This window comes from Pristiophorus japonicus, chromosome 2, assembly GCF_044704955.1.
Source record: "Pristiophorus japonicus isolate sPriJap1 chromosome 2, sPriJap1.hap1, whole genome shotgun sequence".
Taxonomy (NCBI): Eukaryota; Metazoa; Chordata; class Chondrichthyes; family Pristiophoridae; genus Pristiophorus; species Pristiophorus japonicus.
Window position 1 is genome coordinate 3499030 of NC_091978.1, and position 20756 is coordinate 3519785.

Sequence of the window (20756 nt, forward strand, 5' to 3'; positions counted from 1 at the left end):
CAGTTTTTATGTTCCCAGCAAGCTTCCTCTCATACTCTATTTTCCCCTTCCTAATTAAACCCTTTGTCCTCCTCTGCTGAATTCTAAATTTCTCCCAGTCCTCAGGTTTGCTGCTTTTTCTGCCCAATTTGTATGCCTCTTCCTTGGATTTAACACTATCCTTAATTTCCCTTGTTAGCCACAGTTGAGACACCTTCCCCGTTTTATTTTTATCCCAGACAGGAATGTACAATTGCTGAAGTTCATCCATGTGATCTTTAAATATTTGCCATTGCCTATCCACCGTCAACCCTTTAAATATCATTCGCCAGTCTATTCTAGCCAATTCACGTCTCATACCGTCAAAGTTACCTTTCCTGAAGTTCAGGACCCTAGTCTCTGAATTAACTGTGTCACTCTCCACCTTAATAAAGAATTCTACCATATTATGGTGACTCTTCCCCAAGGGGCCTCGCACAACAAGATTGCTAATTAGTCCCTTCTCATACATCACCCAGTCTAGGATGGCCAGCCCTCTAGTTGGTTCCTCGACATATTGGTCTAGAAAACCATCCCTAATACATTCCAGGAAATCCTCCTCCACCGTATTGCTACCAGTTTGGTTAGCCCAATCAATATGTAGATTGAAGTCACCCATGATAACTGCTGTACCTTTATTGCACACATCCCTCATTCCTTGTTTGATGCTGTCCCCAACCTCACTACTACTGTTTGGTGTTCTGTACACAACTCCCACTAGCGTTTTCTGCCCTTTGATATTCCGCAGCTCCACCCATACCGATTCCACATCATCCAGGCTAATGTCCTTCCTCACTATTGCATTAATTTCCTCTTTAACCAGCAACGCCACCCCACCTCCTTTTCCTTTCTGTCTATCCTTCCTAAATGTTGAATACCCCTGGATGTTGAGTTCCCAGCCTTGGTCACCCTGGAGCCATGTCTCCGTGATACCAATTACATCATATCCGTTAACTGCTATCTGCGCAGTTAATTCATCCACCTTATTCCGAATACTCCTCGCATTGAGGAACAGACCCTTCAGGCTTGTCTTTTCAACACATTTTGTCCCTTTAGAATTTTGCTGTAATGTGGCCTGTTTTGCTTTTTGCCTTGGGTTTCTCTGCCCTCCATGATCTTATTGAATGGGGGAGCAGGTTCGAGGGGCCGAATAGCCGACTCCTGCTCCTATTTCTTATGTTCTTATGACATGGTAGCCATTACTGAGACAGGGCAGATAGACAGTCAGCACTGAGAACTGAAGATACCCGGTTATAAGATCGACAGAACGGACAGGGGAACTGGCAGATGGGGAGGAGCAGCCTTGTGATTAAGGTTGAAATCACTTCAATGAGAGGATTTAACGAGAGGTAAGTGGCTTGTGCTGTGCCTCCACAATAGGGCTCCTTCTCAGTCCCGAATTAAGCCCACCTTTCCTTTGACCGTTTATGTTTATAATGGACTGTTCCTTTCCACGTTCGTCGCTAATCTGATATAAAAACTTGTATTTCTCCGCCATTCAAAGAGAATGTCCTGATGGGCTTCACCAGACCGAAATAAAATTAAAATTTGGTAATAGAACAGTCCAATAATAATTCTGCCCGTGAGCGAGAGCCCGTGGTGACTGACTGTCCCGGGTAAAGGACACCAAACCACAAGGCGATAAATCGACACTTCGTAAGAATTCATTATAAAAAGGCAACTAGGCCCCAATTAAAGCCCTCCCAGTTGAGGGGAATACACGGTGACCAATCAGGGCCCGTCTCACTGCGGGGTCACACAGGGTGACCCATTGTGTGCCCTGCTCAGTTCAAAGTGCACAGCAAGAGTTACAATCACGGGACTGTATCCACTGACGGAAGCTAACCATTCCCTTTTACAATCTGACTCTAGTTTCAGGAGAGGATGTGTCCGAGCCGAATAAAGGTGACTCCACCCCGACTGGGGACCCTGCAGTTACTGAGGGACCTCACGAGACTGAGGGGCAAAGAGTGGAGGGAGAAATCCTCACAGGTACAACCTACACTGGGGTCCGCGTTCTGGTCCTGGTTTGTGTATGTGTGTGTGTGTGTGTGTGTATCTGTGTATATCTATCTGAGTGTATGTGTATCTGAGTGTGTGTATATCTGTGTGTGCGCGTGTGTGTGTGTGTGTGTGTATATTAATGTGTGTGTGTGTGTGTATATTAATGTGTGTCTGTGTCTGTATATCTATGTGTGTGTGTGTGTGTGTGTGTGTATATTAATGTGTGTCTGTGTCTGTATATCTATGTGTGTGTGTGTGTGTGTGTGTGTATCTATATGGCGGCCCCGACCTTTGAGAGACAATGAGCGGCAGGTCGGGGCCATAACCGGAGCGGTGGGTGGCGGCCATGGGCAGCATAGTGACGTACCACGGGAAGGTACAGCGCGAGCTGGTGCAGGAGAGCGACGGCAGTGAAGAGGGACATCACCAAGGTCCAGGTCGGTGATTGGAGCGTGGGCAGGTACAGCAGGAGCGGCGAGAGACTGCAGAGGGACGTGATCGGGGCCCAGGAGAGGCGAGGGCCCAGGGGCCCAGCCCACACTGCGATATGTGTGAGTACTGGGTCCGTGCAACAAAGCTGGTCTCCAGTCGTCCGGGTTAACCTTAGTTTCTGAATTAACTGTGTCACTCTCCTTCTTAATAAAGAATTCTACCATATTATGGTCACTCTTCCCCAAGGGGCCTCGCACAACAAGATTGCTAATTAGTCCCTTCTCATTACATCACCCAGTCTAGGATGGCCAGCCCTCTAGTTGGTTCCTCAACATATTGGTCTAGAAAACCATCCCTAATACACTCCAGGAAATCCTCCTCCACCGTATTGCTACCAGTTTGGTTAGCCCAATCAATATGTAGATTAAAGTCGCCCATGATAACTGCTGTGCCTTTATTGCACACATCCCTTATTCCTTGTTTGATGCTGTCCCCAACCTCACTACTACTGTTTGGTGGTCTGTACACAACTCCCACTAGCGTTTTCTGCCCTTTGGTATTCCGCAGCTCCACCCATACCGATTCCACATCATCCAGGCTAATGTCCTTCCTTACTATTGCATTAATTTCCTCTTTAACCAGCAACGCCACCCCACCTCCTTTTCCTTTCTGTCTATCCTTCCTAAATGTTGAATACCCCTGGATGTTGAGTTCCCAACCTTGGTCACCCTGGAGCCATGTCTCCGTGATGCCAATTACATCATATCCGTTAACTGCTATCTGCGCAGTTAATTCATCCACCTTATTCCGAATACTCCTCGCATTGAGGCACGGAGCCTTCAGGCTTGTCTTTTTAACACATTTTGTCCCTTTAGAATTTTGCTGTAATGTGGCCTGTTTTGCTTTTTGCCTTGGGTTTCTCTGCCCTCCATGATCTTATTGAATGGGGGAGCAGGTTCGAGGGGCCGAATAGCCGACTCCTGCTCCTATTTCTTATGTTCTTATGACATGGTAGCCATTACTGAGACAGGGCAGATAGACAGTCAGCACTGGGAACTGAAGATACCCGGTTATAAGATCGACAGAACGGACAGGGGAACTGGCAGATGGGGAGGAGCAGCCTTGTGATTAAGGTTGAAATCACTTCAATGAGAGGATTTAACGAGAGGTAAGTGGCTTGTGCTGTGCCTCCACAATAGGGCTCCTTCTCAGTCCCGAATTAAGCCCACCTTTCCTTTGACCGTTTATGTTTATAACGGACTGTTCCTTTCCACGTTCGTCGCTAATCTGATATAAAAACTTGTATTTCTCCGCCATTCAAAGAGAATGTCCTGATGGGCTTCACCAGACCGAAATAAAATTAAAATTTGGTAAATAGAACAGTCCAATAATAATTCTGCCCGTGAGCGAGAGCCCGTGGTGACTGACTGTCCCGGGTAAAGGACACCAAACCACAAGGCGATAAATCGACACTTCGTAAGAATTCATTATAAAAAGGTGACTAGGCCCCAATTAAAGCCCTCCCAGTTGAGGGGAATACACGGTGACCAATCAGGCCCCGTCTCACTGCAGGGTCACACAGGGTGACCCATTGTGTGCCCTGCTCAGTTCAAAGTGCACAGCAAGAGTTACAATCACGGGACTGTATCCACTGACGGAAGCTAACCATTCCCTTTTACAATCTGACTCTAGTTTCAGGAGAGGATGTGTCCGAGCCGAATAAAGGTGACTCCACCCCGACTGGGGACCCTGCAGTTACTGAGGGACCTCACGAGACTGAGGGGCAAAGAATGAAGGGAGAAATCCTCACAGGTACAACCTACACTGGGGTCCGCGTTCTGGTCCTGGTTTGTGTATGTGTGTGTGTGTGTGTGTGTATCTGTGTATATCTATCTGAGTGTATGTGTATCTGAGTGTGTGTATATCTGTGCGTGCGCGTGTGTGTGTGTGTGTGTATATTAATGTGTGTGTGTGTGTGTATATTAATGTGTGTGTGTGTGTGTATATTAATGTGTGTCTGTGTTTGTATATTAATGTGTGTCTGTGTTTGTATATCTATGTGTGTGTGTGTATATTAATGTGTGTGTGTGTGTGTATATTAATGTGTGTGTGTGTGTGTATATTAATGTGTGTCTGTGTCTGTATATCTATGTGTGTGTGTGTGTATATTAATGTGTGTGTGTGTGTGTATATTAATGTGTGTGTGTGTGTGTGTGTGTATTAATGTGTGTGTGTGTGTGTGTATATTAATGTGTGTCTGTGTCTGTATATCTATGTGTGTGTGTGTGTATATTAATGTGTGTGTGTGTGTGTATATTAATGTGTGTGTGTGTGTGTATATTAATGTGTGTCTGTGTCTGTATATTAATGTGTGTGTGTGTGTGTATATTAATGTGTGTGTGTGTGTGTATATTAATGTGTGTCTGTGTCTGTATATCTATGTGTGTGTGTGTGTATATTAATGTGTGTGTGTGTGTGTATATTAATGTGTGTGTGTGTGTGTGTGTGTATTAATGTGTGTGTGTGTGTGTGTATATTAATGTGTGTCTGTGTCTGTATATCTATGTGTGTGTGTGTGTATATTAATGTGTGTGTGTGTGTGTATATTAATGTGTGTGTGTGTGTGTATATTAATGTGTGTGTGTGTGTGTATATTAATGTGTGTCTGTGTCTGTATATCTATGTGTGTGTGTGTGTGTGTGTGTATATTAATGTGTGTGTGTGTGTGTATATTAATGTGTGTGTGTGTGTGTATATTAATGTGTGTCTGTGTCTGTATATCTATGTGTGTGTGTGTGTGTGTGTGTATATTAATGTGTGTGTGTGTGTGTATATTAATGTGTGTGTGTGTGTGTATATTAATGTGTGTCTGTGTCTGTATATCTATGTGTGTGTGTGTGTGTGTGTGTGTGTATATTAATGTGTGTGTGTGTGTGTATATTAATGTGTGTGTGTGTGTGTATATTAATGTGTGTCTGTGTCTGTATATCTATGTGTGTGTGTGTGTGTGTGTATCTATATGGCGGCCCCGACCTTTGAGAGACAATGAGCGGCAGGTCGGGGCCATAACCGGAGCGGTGGGTGGCGGCCATGGGCAGCATAGTGACGTACCACGGGAAGGTACAGCGCGAGCTGGTGCAGGAGAGCGACGGCAGTGAAGAGGGACATCACCAAGGTCCAGGTCGGTGATTGGAGCGTGGGCAGGTACAGCAGGAGCGGCGAGAGACTGCAGAGGGACGTGATCGGGGCCCAGGAGAGGCGAGGGCCCAGGGGCCCAGCCCACACTGTGCGATATGTGTGAGCACTGGGTCCGTGCAACAAAGCTGGTCTCCAGTCGTCCGGGTTAACCCTTGCCCCTGGACCAAGACCTCGCTCTGTCAAGCCCCGTGTGGTGGCTGGTGTGTAACGGTCACCCCACGTTAAACAATCCACCCACAGGCATCTTCCACCCTTCAGGATGTAGTTCAGGATCTGGCATATTAGGTCCTTCATTGAAACACCTGAGAACTCATCCTTTTTTGGCGTGGAAGCAAGTCATCCTCGCTTCACGGGACTGCCTATGAATGAATGAATGAATGAATGAATGTGTGTGTGTATATCTATGTGTCTGTGTGTGTGTCTGTGTCTGTATATCTGTGTGTCTGTCTGTATATTTATGTGTCTGTCTGTATATCTGTGTGTGTGTGTATATCTGTTTGTGTGTGTGTATATCTGTTTGTGTGTGTGTATATTTGTGCGTGTGTGTATATTTGTGCGTGTGCGTATATTTGTGCGTGTGTGTATATCTACGTGTGTGTGTGTGTGTGATATATATATCTGTGTGTGTGTGTGATATATATCTGTGTGTGTGTGTGTGTGATATATATCTGTGTGTGTGTGATATATACCTGTGTGTGTGTGTGTGTGTGTGTGTGTGTGTGATATATATCTGTGTGTGTGTGTGATATATATATCTGTGTGTGTATGTGTGTGATATATATATCTGTGTGTGTGTGTGTATGTGTGATATATATCTTTGTGTGTGTGTGTGTGTGATATATATCAGTGTGTGTGTGTATGTGTGTGTGTGTATGTGTGTGTGTGTGATATATATCTGTGTGTGTGTGTATGTGTGATATATATATCTGTGTGTGTGTGTGTATGTGTGTGATATATATATCTGTGTGTGTGTGTGTGTGTGTGTATGTGTGATATATATATCTGTGTGTGTGTGTGTGTGAGTATGTGTGATATATATCTGTGTGTGTGTGTGTGATATATATCTGTGTGTGTGTGTATGTGTGTGTGTGTGTGTGTGTATGTGTGTGATATATATCTGTGTGTGTGTGTATGTGTGTGTGATATATATCTGTGTGTGTGTGTGTGTGTGTATGTGTGTGATATATATCTGTGTGTGTGTGTGTATGTGTGTGATATATATCTGTGTGTGTGTGTGTGTGTGTGTATGTGTGTGATATATATCTGTGTGTGTGTGTGTATGTGTGTGATATATATCTGTGTGTGTGTGTGTATGTGTGTGATATATATCTGTGTGTGTGTGTGTATGTGTGTGATATATATCTCTGTGTGTGTGTATGTGTGTGATATATATCTGTGTGTGTGTGTATGTGTGTGTGATATATATCTGTGTGTGTGTGTATGTGTGTGATATATATCTGTGTGTGTGTGTGTATGTGTGTGATATATATCTGTGTGTGTGTGTGTGTGTGTGTGTGTGTGTGTATGTGTGTGATATATATCTGTGTGTGTGTGTATGTGTGTGTGATATATATCTGTGTGTGTGTGTGTGTGTGTGTGTGTGTGTGATATATATCTGTGTGTGTGTGTGTATGTGTGTGATATATATCTGTGTGTGTGTGTGTGTGTGTATGTGTGTGATATATATGTGTGTGTGTGTATGTGTGTGATATATATCTGTGTGTGTGTGTGTGTATGTGTGTGATATATATCTGTGTGTGTGTGTGTGTATGTGTGTGATATATATCTGTGTGTGTGTGTGTATGTGTGTGATATATATCTGTGTGTGTGTATGTGTGTGATATATATCTGTGTGTGTGTGTATGTGTGTGTGATATATATCTGTGTGTGTGTGTATGTGTGTGATATATATCTGTGTGTGTGTGTGTATGTGTGTGATATATATCTGTGTGTGTGTGTGTGTGTGTGTGTGTGTGTATGTGTGTGATATATATCTGTGTGTGTGTGTATGTGTGTGATATATATCTGTGTGTGTGTGCCCCCAAAAGTACGTCACCATCCTCTACCTGCTCCACGACGACAGGCAGGCCGTGATCCTTACCCACGGTTCCATTACAGACCCAATTCACGGCTGGATTGGGGTCAAGCAGGGCTGCATCATCGCCCCAACCCTCTTCTCAATCTTTCTTGCCGCCATGCTCCACCTCACAGTCAACAAGCTCCCCGCTGGAGTGGAACTAAACTACGGAACCAGTGGGAACCTGTTCAACCTTCGCCGTCTCCAGGCCAGGTCCACCCCAACCTCTGCCGTCGAGCTACAGTACACGGATGATGCCTGCGTCTGCGCACATACAGAGACTGAGTTCCAGGACATAGTCGACGTATTTACCGAGGCGTGTGAAAGCATTAGTAAGACAAAAGGTCCTCCACCAGCCTGTCCTCGCCACACAGCACTGCCTCGCAGACATCAAGATCCACAGTGTGATCCTGGACAATGTGGACCACTTTCCCTGCTCCGGGATCCTCCTATCATCAAGAGCAGGCATTGATGATGAGATCCAACACAGCCTCCAGTGCGCCAGTGCAGCCTTCGGCCGTCTGAGGAAAAGAGTGTTTCAAGATGAGGCCCTCAAAACTGTCACCAAGCTCATGGTCTATAGGGCTGTAGTAATTCCCGCCCTGCTGTACGGCTCAGAGACATGGACCATGTACAGCAGACACCTCAAGTTGCTGGAGAAATACCACCAACGATGTCTTCGCAAGATCCTACAAATCCCCTGGGAGGACAGACGCACCAACGTCAGTGTCCTCGACCAGGCCAACATCCCCAGCATCGAAGCACTGACCACACTCGACCAGCTCCGCTGGGCAGGCCGCATTGTTCACATGCCCGACACAAGACTCCCAAAGCAAGCGCTCGACTCGGAACTCGTCCACGGCAAACAAACCAAAGGTGGGCAGAGGAAACGTTACAAGGACACCCTCAAAGCCTCCCTGATAAAGTACGACATCCCCATTGACACCTGGGAGTCCCTGGCCAAAGACCACCCTAAGTAGAGGAAGTGCATCCGGGAGGGCGCTGAGCACCTCGAGTCTCGTCGCCGGGAGCATGCAGAAACCAAGCGCAGGCAGCGGAAGGAGCGTGCGGCAGTCCATAGGAACTGATCCAAAGTCGATAGACTGTTGGAAAATGATCACCAATGCATCCACTATTTCTAGGGCCACCTCCTTAAGTACTCTGGGATGCAGACTATCAGGCCGTGGGGATTTATCGGCCTTCAATCCCATTAATTTCCCTAAAACAATTTCCCGCCTAATAAGGATTTCCTTCAGTTCCTCCTTCTCACTAGACCCTCAGTCCCCTAGTATTTCCCGAAGGTTATTTGTGTCTTTCTTCGTGAAGACAGAACCAAAGTATTTGTTCAATTAGTCTGCCATTTCTTTGTTCCCCATTATAAATTCACCTGAATCTGACTGCAAGGGACCTACGTTTGTCTTCACTAATCTTTTTCTCCTCACATATCTATAGAAGCTTTTGCAGTCAGTTTTTATGTTCCCAGCAAGCTTCCTCTCATACTCTATTTCCCCTTCCTAATTAAACCCTTTGTCCTCCTCTGCTGAATTCTAAATTTCTCCCAGTCCTCAGGTTTGCTGCTTTTTCTGCCCAATTTATATGCCTCTTCCTTGGATTTAACACTATCCTTAATTTCCCTTGTTAGCCACGGTTGAGCCATCTTCTCCGTTTTATTTTTATCCCAGACAGGAATGTACAATTGTTGAAGTTTGTCCATGTGATATTTAAATGTTTGCCATTGCCTATCCACCGTCAACCCTTTAAATATCATTTGCCAGTCTATTCTAGCCAATTCACACCTCATACCGTCGAAGTTACCTTTCCTGAAGTTCAGGACCCTAGTTTCTGAATTAACTGTGTCACTCTCCATCTTAATAAAGAATTCTACCATATTATGGTGACTCTTCCCCAAGGGGCCTCGCACAACAAGATTGCTAATTAGTCCTTTCTCATACATCACCCAGTCTCGGATGGCCAGCCCTCTAGTTGGTTTCTCAACATATTGGTCTAGAAAACCATCCCTAATACACTCCAGGAAATCCTCCTCCACCGTATTGCTACCAGTTTGGTTAGCCCAATCAATATGTAGATTAAAGTCGCCCATGATAACTGCTGTGCCTTTATTGCACACATCCCTTATTCCTTGTTTGATGCTGTCCCCAACCTCACTACTACTGTTTGGTGGTCTGTACACAACTCCCACTAGCGTTTTCTGCCCTTTGGTATTCCGCAGCTCCACCCATACCGATTCCACATCATCCAGGCTAATGTCCTTCCTTACTATTGCATTAATTTCCTCTTTAACCAGCAACGCCACCCCACCTCCTTTTCCTTTCTGTCTATCCTTCCTAAATGTTGAATACCCCTGGATGTTGAGTTCCCAACCTTGGTCACCCTGGAGCCATGTCTCCGTGATGCCAATTACATCATATCCGTTAACTGCTATCTGCGCAGTTAATTCATCCACCTTATTCCGAATACTCCTTGCATTGAGGCACGGAGCCTTCAGGCTTGTCTTTTTAACACATTTTGTCCCTTTAGAATTTTGCTGTAATGTGGCCTGTTTTGCTTTTTGCCTTGGGTTTCTCTGCCCTCCATGATCTTATTGAATGGGGGAGCAGGTTCGAGGGGCCGAATAGCCGACTCCTGCTCCTATTTCTTATGTTCTTATGACATGGTAGCCATTACTGAGACAGGGCAGATAGACAGTCAGCACTGGGAACTGAAGATACCCGGTTATAAGATCGACAGAACGGACAGGGGAACTGGCAGATGGGGAGGAGCAGCCTTGTGATTAAGGTTGAAATCACTTCAATGAGAGGATTTAACGAGAGGTAAGTGGCTTGTGCTGTGCCTCCACAATAGGGCTCCTTCTCAGTCCCGAATTAAGCCCACCTTTCCTTTGACCGTTTATGTTTATAACGGACTGTTCCTTTCCACGTTCGTCGCTAATCTGATATAAAAACTTGTATTTCTCCGCCATTCAAAGAGAATGTCCTGATGGGCTTCACCAGACCGAAATAAAATTAAAATTTGGTAAATAGAACAGTCCAATAATAATTCTGCCCGTGAGCGAGAGCCCGTGGTGACTGACTGTCCCGGGTAAAGGACACCAAACCACAAGGCGATAAATCGACACTTCGTAAGAATTCATTATAAAAAGGCGACTAGGCCCCAATTAAAGCCCTCCCAGTTGAGGGGAATACACGGTGACCAATCAGGCCCCGTCTCACTGCGGGGTCACACAGGGTGACCCATTGTGTGCCCTGCTCAGTTCAAAGTGCACAGCAAGAGTTACAATCACGGGACTGTATCCACTGACGGAAGCTAACCATTCCCTTTTACAATCTGACTCTAGTTTCAGGAGAGGATGTGTCCGAGCCGATCAAAGGTGACTCCACCCCGACTGGGGACCCTGCAGTTACTGAGGGACCTCACGAGACTGAGGGGCAAAGAATGAAGGGGGAAATCCTCACAGGTACAACCTACACTGGGGTCCGCGTTCTGGTCCTGGTTTGTGTATGTGTGTGTGTGTGTGTGTGTATCTGTGTATATCTATCTGAGTGTATGTGTATCTGAGTGTGTGTATATCTGTGTGTGCGCGTGTGTGTGTGTATGTATATTAATGTGTGTGTGTGTGTGTATATTAATGTGTGTGTGTGTGTGTGTATATTAATGTGTGTCTGTGTCTGTATATCTATGTGTGTGTGTGTGTGTGTGTGTATCTATATGGCGGCCCCGACCTTTGAGAGACCATGAGCGGCAGGTCGGGGCCATAAAAGAAGCGGTGGGCAGCGGCCATGGGCAGCATAGTGACGTACCACGGGAAGGTACAGCGCGAGCTGGTGCAGGAGAGCGACGGCAGTGAAGAGGGACATCACCAAGGTCCAGGTTGGTGATTGGAGCGTGGGCAGGTACAGCAGGAGCGGCGAGAGACTGCAGAGGGACGTGATCGGGGCCCAGGAGAGGCGAGGGCCCAGGGGCCCAGCCCACACTGCGATATGTGTGAACGCTCGGTCTGTGCAGCAGAGCAGGTCTCCAGTCGTCCGGGTTAACCCTTGCCACTGGACCAAGACCTCGCTCTGTCAAGCCCGTGTGGTGGCTGGTGTGTAACGGTCACCCCACGTTAAAACAATCCACCCACAGGCATCTTCCACCCTTCAGGATGTAGTTCAGGATCTGGAATATTAGGTCCTTCATTGAAACACCTGAGAACTCATCCTTTTTTGGCGTGGAAGCAAGTCATCCTCGCTTCACGGGACTGCCTATGAATGAATGAATGAATGAATGTGTGTGTGTATATCTATGTGTCTGTGTGTGTGTTTGTGTCTGTATATCTGTGTGTCTGTCTGTATATTTATGTGTCTGTCTGTATATCTGTGTGTGTGTGTATATCTGTTTGTGTGTGTGTATATCTGTTTGTGTGTGTGTATATTTGTGCGTGTGTGTATATTTGTGCGTGTGCGTATATTTGTGCGTGTGTGTATATCTACGTGTGCGTGTGTGTGTGTGTGTGATATATATATCTGTGTGTGTGTGTGATATATATCTGTGTGTGTGTGTGTGTGATATATATCTGTGTGTGTGTGATATATACCTGTGTGTGTGTGATATATATCTGTGTGTGTGTGTGTGTGTGTGTGTGTGTATGTGTGATATATATATCTGTGTGTGTGTGTATGTGTGATATATATATCTGTGTGTGTGTGTATGTGTATGTGTGATATATATCTGTGTGTGTGTGTGTGATATATATCTGTGTGTGTGTGTATGTGTGATATATATATCTGTGTGTGTGTGTATGTGTGTGATATATATATCTGTGTGTGTGTGTGTGTGTGTATGTGTGTGTGTGTGTGATATATATCTGTGTGTGTGTGTATGTGTGTGTGATATATATCTGTGTGTGTGTGTGTGTGTATGTGTGTGATATATATCTGTGTGTGTGTGTATGTGTGATATATATATCTGTGTGTGTGTGTATGTGTGTGATATATATCTGTGTGTGTGTGCCCCCAAAAGTACGTCACCATCCTCTACCTGCTCCACGACGACATGCAAGCCGTGATCCTTACCAATGGATCCATCACAGACCCAATCCATGTCTGGACCAGGGTCAAACAGGGCTGCATCATCGCCCCAACCCTCTTCTCAATCTTTCTTGCCGCCATGCTCCACCTCACAGTCAACAAGCTCCCCGCTGGAGTGGAACTAAACTACGGAACCAGTGGGAACCTGTTCAACCTTCGCCGTCTCCAGGCCAGGTCCACCCCAACCTCTGCCGTCGAGCTACAGTACACGGATGACGCCTGCGTCTGCGCACACACAGAGGCTGAGTTCCAGGACATAGTCGACGTATTTACCGAGGCGTGTGAAAGCATTAGTAAGACAAAAGGTCCTCCACCAGCCTGTCCTCGCCACACAGCACTGCCTCGCAGACATCAAGATCCACAGTGTGATCCTGGACAATGTGGACCACTTTCCCTGCTCCGGGATCCTCCTATCATCAAGAGCAGGCATTGATGATGAGATCCAACACAGCCTCCAGTGCGCCAGTGCAGCCTTCGGCCGTCTGAGGAAAAGAGTGTTTCAAGATGAGGCCCTCAAAACTGTCACCAAGCTCATGGTCTATAGGGCTGTAGTAATTCCCGCCCTGCTGTACGGCTCAGAGACATGGACCATGTACAGTAGACACCTCAAGTTGCTGGAGAAATACCACCAACGATGTCTTCGCAAGATCCTGCAAATCCCCTGGGAGGACAGACGCACCAACATCAGTGTCCTCGACCAGGCCAACATCCCCAGCATCGAAGCACTGACCACACTCGATCAGCTCCGCTGGGCAGGCCGCATTGTTCACATGCCCGACACAAGACTCCCAAAGCAAGCGCTCGACTCAGAACTCGTCCACGGCAAACAAACCAAAGGTGGGCAGAGGAAACGTTACAAGGACACCCTCAAAGCCTCCCTGATAAAGTACGACATCCCCATTGACACCTGGGAGTCCCTGGCCAAAGACCACCCTAAGTAGAGGAAGTGCATCCGGGAGGGCGCTGAGCACCTTGAGTTTCGTCGCCGGGAGCATGCAAAAATCAAGCGCAGGCAGCGGAAGGAGCGTGCGGCAAACCAGACTCACCCTCCCCTTCCCTCAACCACTGTCTGTCCCACCTGTGACAGGGACTGTGGTTCTCGTATTGGGCTGTTCAATCACCTAAGAACTCATGCTAAGAGTGGAAGCAAGTCTTCCTCGATTCCGAGGGACTGCCTATGATCTGTGTATGTATGTGTATATATATCTATGTGTGTGTGTGTATATGTATATATATATATGTGTGTGTATGTATGTGTGTGTGTGTGTATCTGTGTGTGTGTGTATCTGTATGTGTGTGTATATATCTATGTGTGTATGTGTATATCTGTGTCAGTATATCTGTGTGTGTGTATGTATCTGTGTGCGTGTATATCTATGCGTGTGTGTGTGTCTCTGTATATCTGTGTGTGTGTCTCTGTATATCTATGTGTGTGTTTGTATATATATATAATGTGTGTGTATATAGGTATATGTATGTGTGTGTATATAGGTATATGTATGTGTGTGTATATAGGTATATGTATGTATGTGTATATATGTGTATGTATATGTGTATATGTCCGCGTTGCGGAGTTGGAGCTGAGGGTGGATTCACTCTGGAGCATCCACGATGCTGAGAATGACGTGAGTATCACGTGTAGCGAGTTGGTCATACCGCAGGTAAAGGGTCCACAGCCAGATAGGGAATGGAAGACCAACAGGAAGAGCAGTGCAAGAAAGGTAGTGCAGGGGTCCCCTGCGGTCATCCCCCTGCAAAACAGATACACCGCTTTGGGTACTGTTGAGGGGGATGACTCATCACGGGAGGGCAGCAGCAGCCAAGTTCATGGCACCGTGGCTGGCTCTGCTGCACAGGAGGGCAGGAAAAAGAGTGGGAGAGCGATAGTGACAGGGGATTCAATGGTGAGGGGAATAGATAGGCGTTTCTGCGGCCGCTAACAGAGACTCCAGGATGATATGTTGCCTCCCTGGTGCAAGGGTCAAGGATGTCTCGGAGCGGGTGGAGAACAGCCAGTTGTCGTGGTGCACATTGGTACCAACGACATAGGTAAAAAAAGGGATGAGGTCCTACGAAACGAATTTAAGGAGCTAGGAGCTAAATTAAAAAGTAGGACCTCAAAAGTAGTAATCTCGGGATTGCTACCAGTGCCACATGCTAGTCAGAGTAGGAATCGCAGGATAGCGCAGATGAATACGTGGCTTGAGCAGTGCTGCAACAGGGAGGGATTCAAATTCTTGGGGCATTGGAACGGGTTCTGGGGGAGGTGGGACCAGTACAAACCGGACGGTCTGCACCTGGGCAGGACCGGAACCAATGTCCTAGGGGGAGTGTTTGCTAGTGCTGTTGGGGAGCAGTTAAACTAATATTGCAGGGGGATGGGAACCAATGCAGGGAGACAGAGGGAAACAAAAAGGAGGCAAAAGCAAAAGACAGAAAGGAGATGAGGAAAAGTGGAGGGCAGAGAAACCCAAGGCAAAGAACAAAAAGGGCCACTGTACAGCAAAATTCTAAAAGGACAAAGGGTGTTAAAAAAACAAGCCTGAAGGCTTTGTGTCTTAATGCAAGGAGTATCCGCAATAAGGTGGATGAATGAACTGTGCAAATAGATGTTAACAAATATGATGTGATTGGGATTACGGAGACGTGGCTCCAGGATGATCAGGGCTGGGAACTCAACATCCAGGGGTATTCAACATTCAGGAAAGATAGAATAAAAGGAAAAGGAGGTGGGGTAGCATTGCTGGTTAAGGAGCAAATTAAGGCAATAGTTCGGAAGGACATTAGCTTGGATGATGTGGAATCTTTCTGGGTAGAGCTGCAGAATACCAAAGGGCAAAAAACGTTAGTGGGAGTTGTGTACAGACCTCCAAACAGTAGTAGTGATGTTGGGGAGGGCATCAAACATGAAATTAGGAGTGCATGCAATAAAGGTGCAGCAGTTATAATGGGTGACTTTAATATGCACATAGATTGGGTTAACCAAACTGGAAGCAATACGGTAGAGGAGGATTTCCTGGAGTGCATAAGGGATGGTCTTTTAGACCAATATGTTGAGGAACCAACGAGGGGGGAGGCCATCTTAGACTGGGTGTTGTGTAATGAGAGAGGATTAATTAGCAATCTCGTTGTGCGAGGCCCCTTGGGGAAGAGTGACCATAATATGGTGGAATTCTGCATTAGGATGGAGAATGAAACAGTTAATTCAGAGACCATGGTCCAGAACTTAAAGAAGAGTAACTTTGAAGGTATGAGGCGTGAATTGGCTGGGATGGATTGGCGAATGATACTTAAGGGGTTGACTGTGGATGGGCAATGGCAGACATTTAGAGACCGCATGGATGAACTACAACAATTGTACATTCCTGTCTGTCGTAAAAATAAAAAAGGGAAGGTGGCTCAACCGTGGCTATCAAGGGAAATCAGGGATAGCATTAAAGCCAAGGAAGTGGCATACAAATTGGCCAGAAATAGCAGCGAACCCGGGGACTGGGAGAAATTTAGAACTCAGCAGAGGAGGACAAAGGGTTTGATTAGGGCAGGGAAAATGGAGTACGAGAAGAAGCTTGCAGGGAACATTAAGACGGATTGCAAAAGTTTCTATAGATATGTAAAGAGAAAAAGGTTAGTAAAGACAAACGTAGGTCCCCTGCAGTCAGAATCAGGGGAAGTCATAACGGGGGACAAAGAAATGGCAGACCAATTGAACAAGTACTTTGGTTCGGTATTCACTGAGGAGGACACAAACAACCTTCCGGATATAAAAGGGGTCGGAGGGTCTAGTAAGGAGGAGGAACTGAGGGAAATCCTTATTAGTCGGGAAATTGTGTTGGGGAAATTGATGGGATTGAAGGCCGATAAATCCCCAGGGCCTGATGGTCTGCATCCCAGAGTACTTAAGGAGGTGGCCTTGGAAATAGTGGATGCATTGACAGTTATTTTCCAACATTCCATTGACTCTGGATCAGTTCCTATGGAGTGGAGGGTAGCCAATGTAACTTTTTAAAAAAGGAGGGAGAGAGAAAACAGGGAATTATAGACCGGTCAGCCTGACATCGGTTGGCCTGGTCGAGGACACTAATGTTGGTGCACCTGTCCTCCCAGGGGATTTGTAGGATCTTGCGGAGACATCGTTGGTGGTATTTCTCCAGCGACTTGTGGTGTCTACTGTACATGGTCCATGTCTCTGAGCCATATAGGAGGGCGGGTATTACTACAGCCCTGTAGACCATGAGCTTGGTGACAGTTTTGAGGACCTGGTCTTCAAACACTCTTTTCCTCAGGCGGCCGAAGGCTGCACTGGCGCACTGGAGGTGGTGTTGGATCTTGTCGTCAATGCCTGCTCTGGTTGATAGGAGGTTCCCAAGATTTGGGAAATGGTCCACGTTGTCCAGGGTCCCGCCATGGATCTGGATGACTTGCGGGGGGTGGGAGTGCTGTGCGGTGAGGACAGGCTGGTGGAGGACCTTTGTCTTACGGATGTTTAGCGTAAGGCCCATGCTTTTGTACACCTCAGTAAATACGTCGACTATGTCCTGGAGTTCAGCCTCTGTATGTGCGCAGATGCAGGCGTTGTCCGCGTACTGTAGCTCGACGGCAGAGGTTGGGGTGGACCTGGCCTGGAGGCGGCGAAGGTTGAACAGGTTCCCACTGGTTCCGTAGTTTAGTTCCACTCCAGCGGGGAGCTTGTTGACTGTGAGGTGGAGCATGGCGGCAAGAAAGATTGAGAAGAGTTTTGGGGCGATGACGCAGCCCGGTTTGACCCCGGTCCAGACGTGGATTGGGTCTGTGATGGATCCATTGGTAAGGATCACGGCCTGCTTGTCGTCGTGGAGCAGGCGGAGGATGGTGACAAACTTTTGGGGGCATCCGAAACGGAGGAGGACGCTCCATAGACCCTCGCGGTTGACAGTGTCAAAGGCCTTTGTAAAGTCAAAGAAGGCCATGTATAAGGGCTGGCGCTGCTCCCTGCACTTTTCCTGCAACTGTGGTGCCATAAAGGTCCTGTCTGTTGTGCTCCGCAGGGGACGAAATCCGCACTGGTCAGGTGGGCAGAACAGCGGCAAATGGAATTCAATCCAGAGAAGTGTCAGGTGATGCATTTGGGTAGGGCTAACAAGACAAGGGAATATAATTAAATGGGAGGACACTGAGAAGTGTAGTGGAACAAAGCGACCTTGGAGAGCAGGTCCACAGATCCCTGAAGTAGCAGGCCAGGTGGATAAGGTGGTTAAGTAGGCATACGGAATACTTGCCTTTATTGGCCGAGAGCGGAAGATGCGGTGGAGGATGAAAGGAGCGGCCCACAGCAGCGAGAGTGAGTCCGAGAGCGGGAGGAGGTAGCCCCGGAGGCTGCAGTAGCTGGGAGGCGAAGAGGTAGAAAGAATCACGGTTCACAGGAAAGCAGGGAAGTGATTGTTTGGTAAAGGTCACATCATTTTTTCTTGGTAATTCAGATTCGAGGCCGGGGAGTATCACGTTTTTTTTGACTGGTGTCTTTTAGTCTTTACTAAGGCCAGAGGGGTATGCTAAAAACTTTAGTAAATGAATCTAATAACGAGAGGGATAGCAGGGCACATCCTGTGCTCTGTGGGAAGTCCCGGGTGCTTCGCGCAGCCGGGATGACCATGTGTGCAGGAGGTGTCTCCGGCTGCACTAACTCGAGCTTGAGCGGCGGCTGGAGTCACTGAGGTGCATCTGTGAGGCTGAAAGTGACTTGGATAGCACGGTTACCCCGCAGCTTAAGAGTGTGCAGGCAGACAGGGAGTGGGTGACCACTGGACAGAAGAGGAGGACTAGGCAGGTAGTGCAGGAGTCCCCTGAGTCCATCTCGCTCTAACCGGTATTCTGTTCTGAGTACCGGTGAGGGCGATGGTGGCTCTGGGGAGTGCAGCCAAAGTCAAGTCCATGGCACCACGGGTGGCTCAGCTGCACAGGGGGGGAGGGGGAAGAATGGAAGGGCAATAGCGGTCGGGGACTCGCTAGTCAGGGGAGCAGACAGGAGTTTCTGCGGCCGCAGATGTGACTCCAGGATGGTATGTTGCCTCCCTGGTGCCAGGGTCAAGGATGTCACTGAGTGGCTGCAGGGCATTCTGGGGGGAGAGGGAGAAACGCCAGAGGTCGTGGTCCATATCGGGACCAATGACAGAGGTAGGAAGAGGAATGAGGTCCTGCAGGCAGAGTTTAGGGAACTAGGAGAGAGATTAAAAAGCAGGATCTCAAAGGTAGTAATCTCCGGATTACTCCCGGTGCCACGAGCTAGTGAGTACAGAAATAGAAGGATAGAGCGGATGAATACGTGGCTGGAGAGATGGTGCAGGAGGGAGGGCTTTAGTTTCCTGAGACATTGGGACTGTTTCTGGGGGAGGTGGGATCTGTACAAACTGCACAGGTTGCACCTCAACAGAGCCGGGACCAGTATCCTCACGGAGTGGGGGGTTGCTGGTGCTGTTGGGGGGGGTTTACACGAGCTTGGCAAGGGGATGGGAACCTGAGAATAGATTCAGTAGGGAGAGAAGCAAAGCTGGAATTGGGCAGCAGAAAATTAGAAAGTGAATTTGGAAGACAGGAATCAAGGGCTGGAAAATAGACAAGGGGGGAGTTTGGCTCCACTGAATGGTATATGCTTCAATGCAAGGAGTATAGGGAATAAGGCAAATGAGCTGAGAGCACAGGTAGACACTTGGGAGTATGATATTATAGCCATTACTGAGACATGACTGAAAGAGGGGCAGGTATGGCAGCTCAACATTCCTGGTTACAGGGTTTTCAGATGGGATAGAGAGGGGGATAAAAAAGGAGGGAGGGGTCACAGTATTGATTAAAGAAACTATTACAGCTGTGAGAAGGGATGATACGTTAGAGGGGTCATCAAACAAGGCCATATGGGTTGAATTAAAGAACACAAAAGGGGTGATCACACTACTGGGAGTGTACTATAGACCCCCAAACAGTCAGAGGGAGATAGAAGAGCAAATATGTGGGCAAATTGCTGCGAAGTGAATGAAGAGAGGCAGGTGGAATGGGATCCAGGGCAAAGTGGCAAGTTGGATCCAAAATTTGCTCAGAGGCAGGAAGCAAAGGGTAATGGTTGATGGGTGTTCTTGTGACTGGAAGGATGTTTCCAGTGGGGTTCCACAGGGCTCAGTGCTGGGTCCCTTGCTTTTTGTGGTATATATCAATGACTTGGACTTAAATGTTGGGGTATGATTAAGAAGTTTGCAGATGACACTAAAATAGGCTGTGTGATTGATAATGAAGAAGAAAGCTGTGGACTGCAGGAAGATATCAATGTACTGGTCAGGTGGGCAGAACAGTGGCAAATGGAATTCAATCTGGAGAAGTGTGAGGTAATGCATTTGGGGAGGGCCAACAAGGAAAGGGAATACACATTAAATGGAGGACACTGAGAAGTGTAGAGGAACAGAGGGACCTTGGGAGTGCAGGTCCACAGATCCCTGAAGGTAGCAGGCCAGGTAGATAAGGTGGTTAAGGAGGCAAATGGAATACTTTCCTTTAATTGTCGAGGCATAGAATACAAGAGCGGAGGAGGGGGGAGGGTGTTATGCCTGAACTGTATAAAACACTGGTTAGGCCACAGCTGGAGTACTCTTCCCCAAGGGGCCTCGCACAACGAGATTGCTAATTAATCCTCTCTCATTACACAACACCCAGTCTAAGATGGCCTCCCCCCTCGTTGGTTCCTCAACATATTGGTCTAAAAGACCATCCCTTATGCACTCCAGGAAATCCTCCTCTACCGTATTGCTTCCAGTTTGGTTAACCCAATCTATGTGCATATTAAAGTCACCCATTATAACTGCTGCACCTTTATTGCATGCACTCCTAATTTCATGTTTGATGCCCTCCCCAACATCACTACTACTGTTTGGAGGTCTGTACACAACTCCCACTAACGTTTTTTGCCCTTTGGTATTCTG

At 47.1% G+C, this 20756-nt stretch overlaps 1 protein-coding gene across 1 annotated transcript in view; it reads left to right on the top strand.

Annotated features, from left to right (window-relative positions):
* The window catches only part of LOC139229261 (drebrin-like), a 218952-nt gene that overhangs the window by 134853 nt on the left and 63343 nt on the right, over nucleotides 1-20756 (top strand). The window contains exons 15-17 of the mRNA XM_070860923.1: nucleotides 1891-2010; nucleotides 4147-4266; nucleotides 11085-11204. Of these exons, the coding sequence (XP_070717024.1) occupies nucleotides 1891-2010; nucleotides 4147-4266; nucleotides 11085-11204 (360 nt within the window). The remainder of the gene's footprint in view (nucleotides 1-1890; nucleotides 2011-4146; nucleotides 4267-11084; nucleotides 11205-20756) is intronic.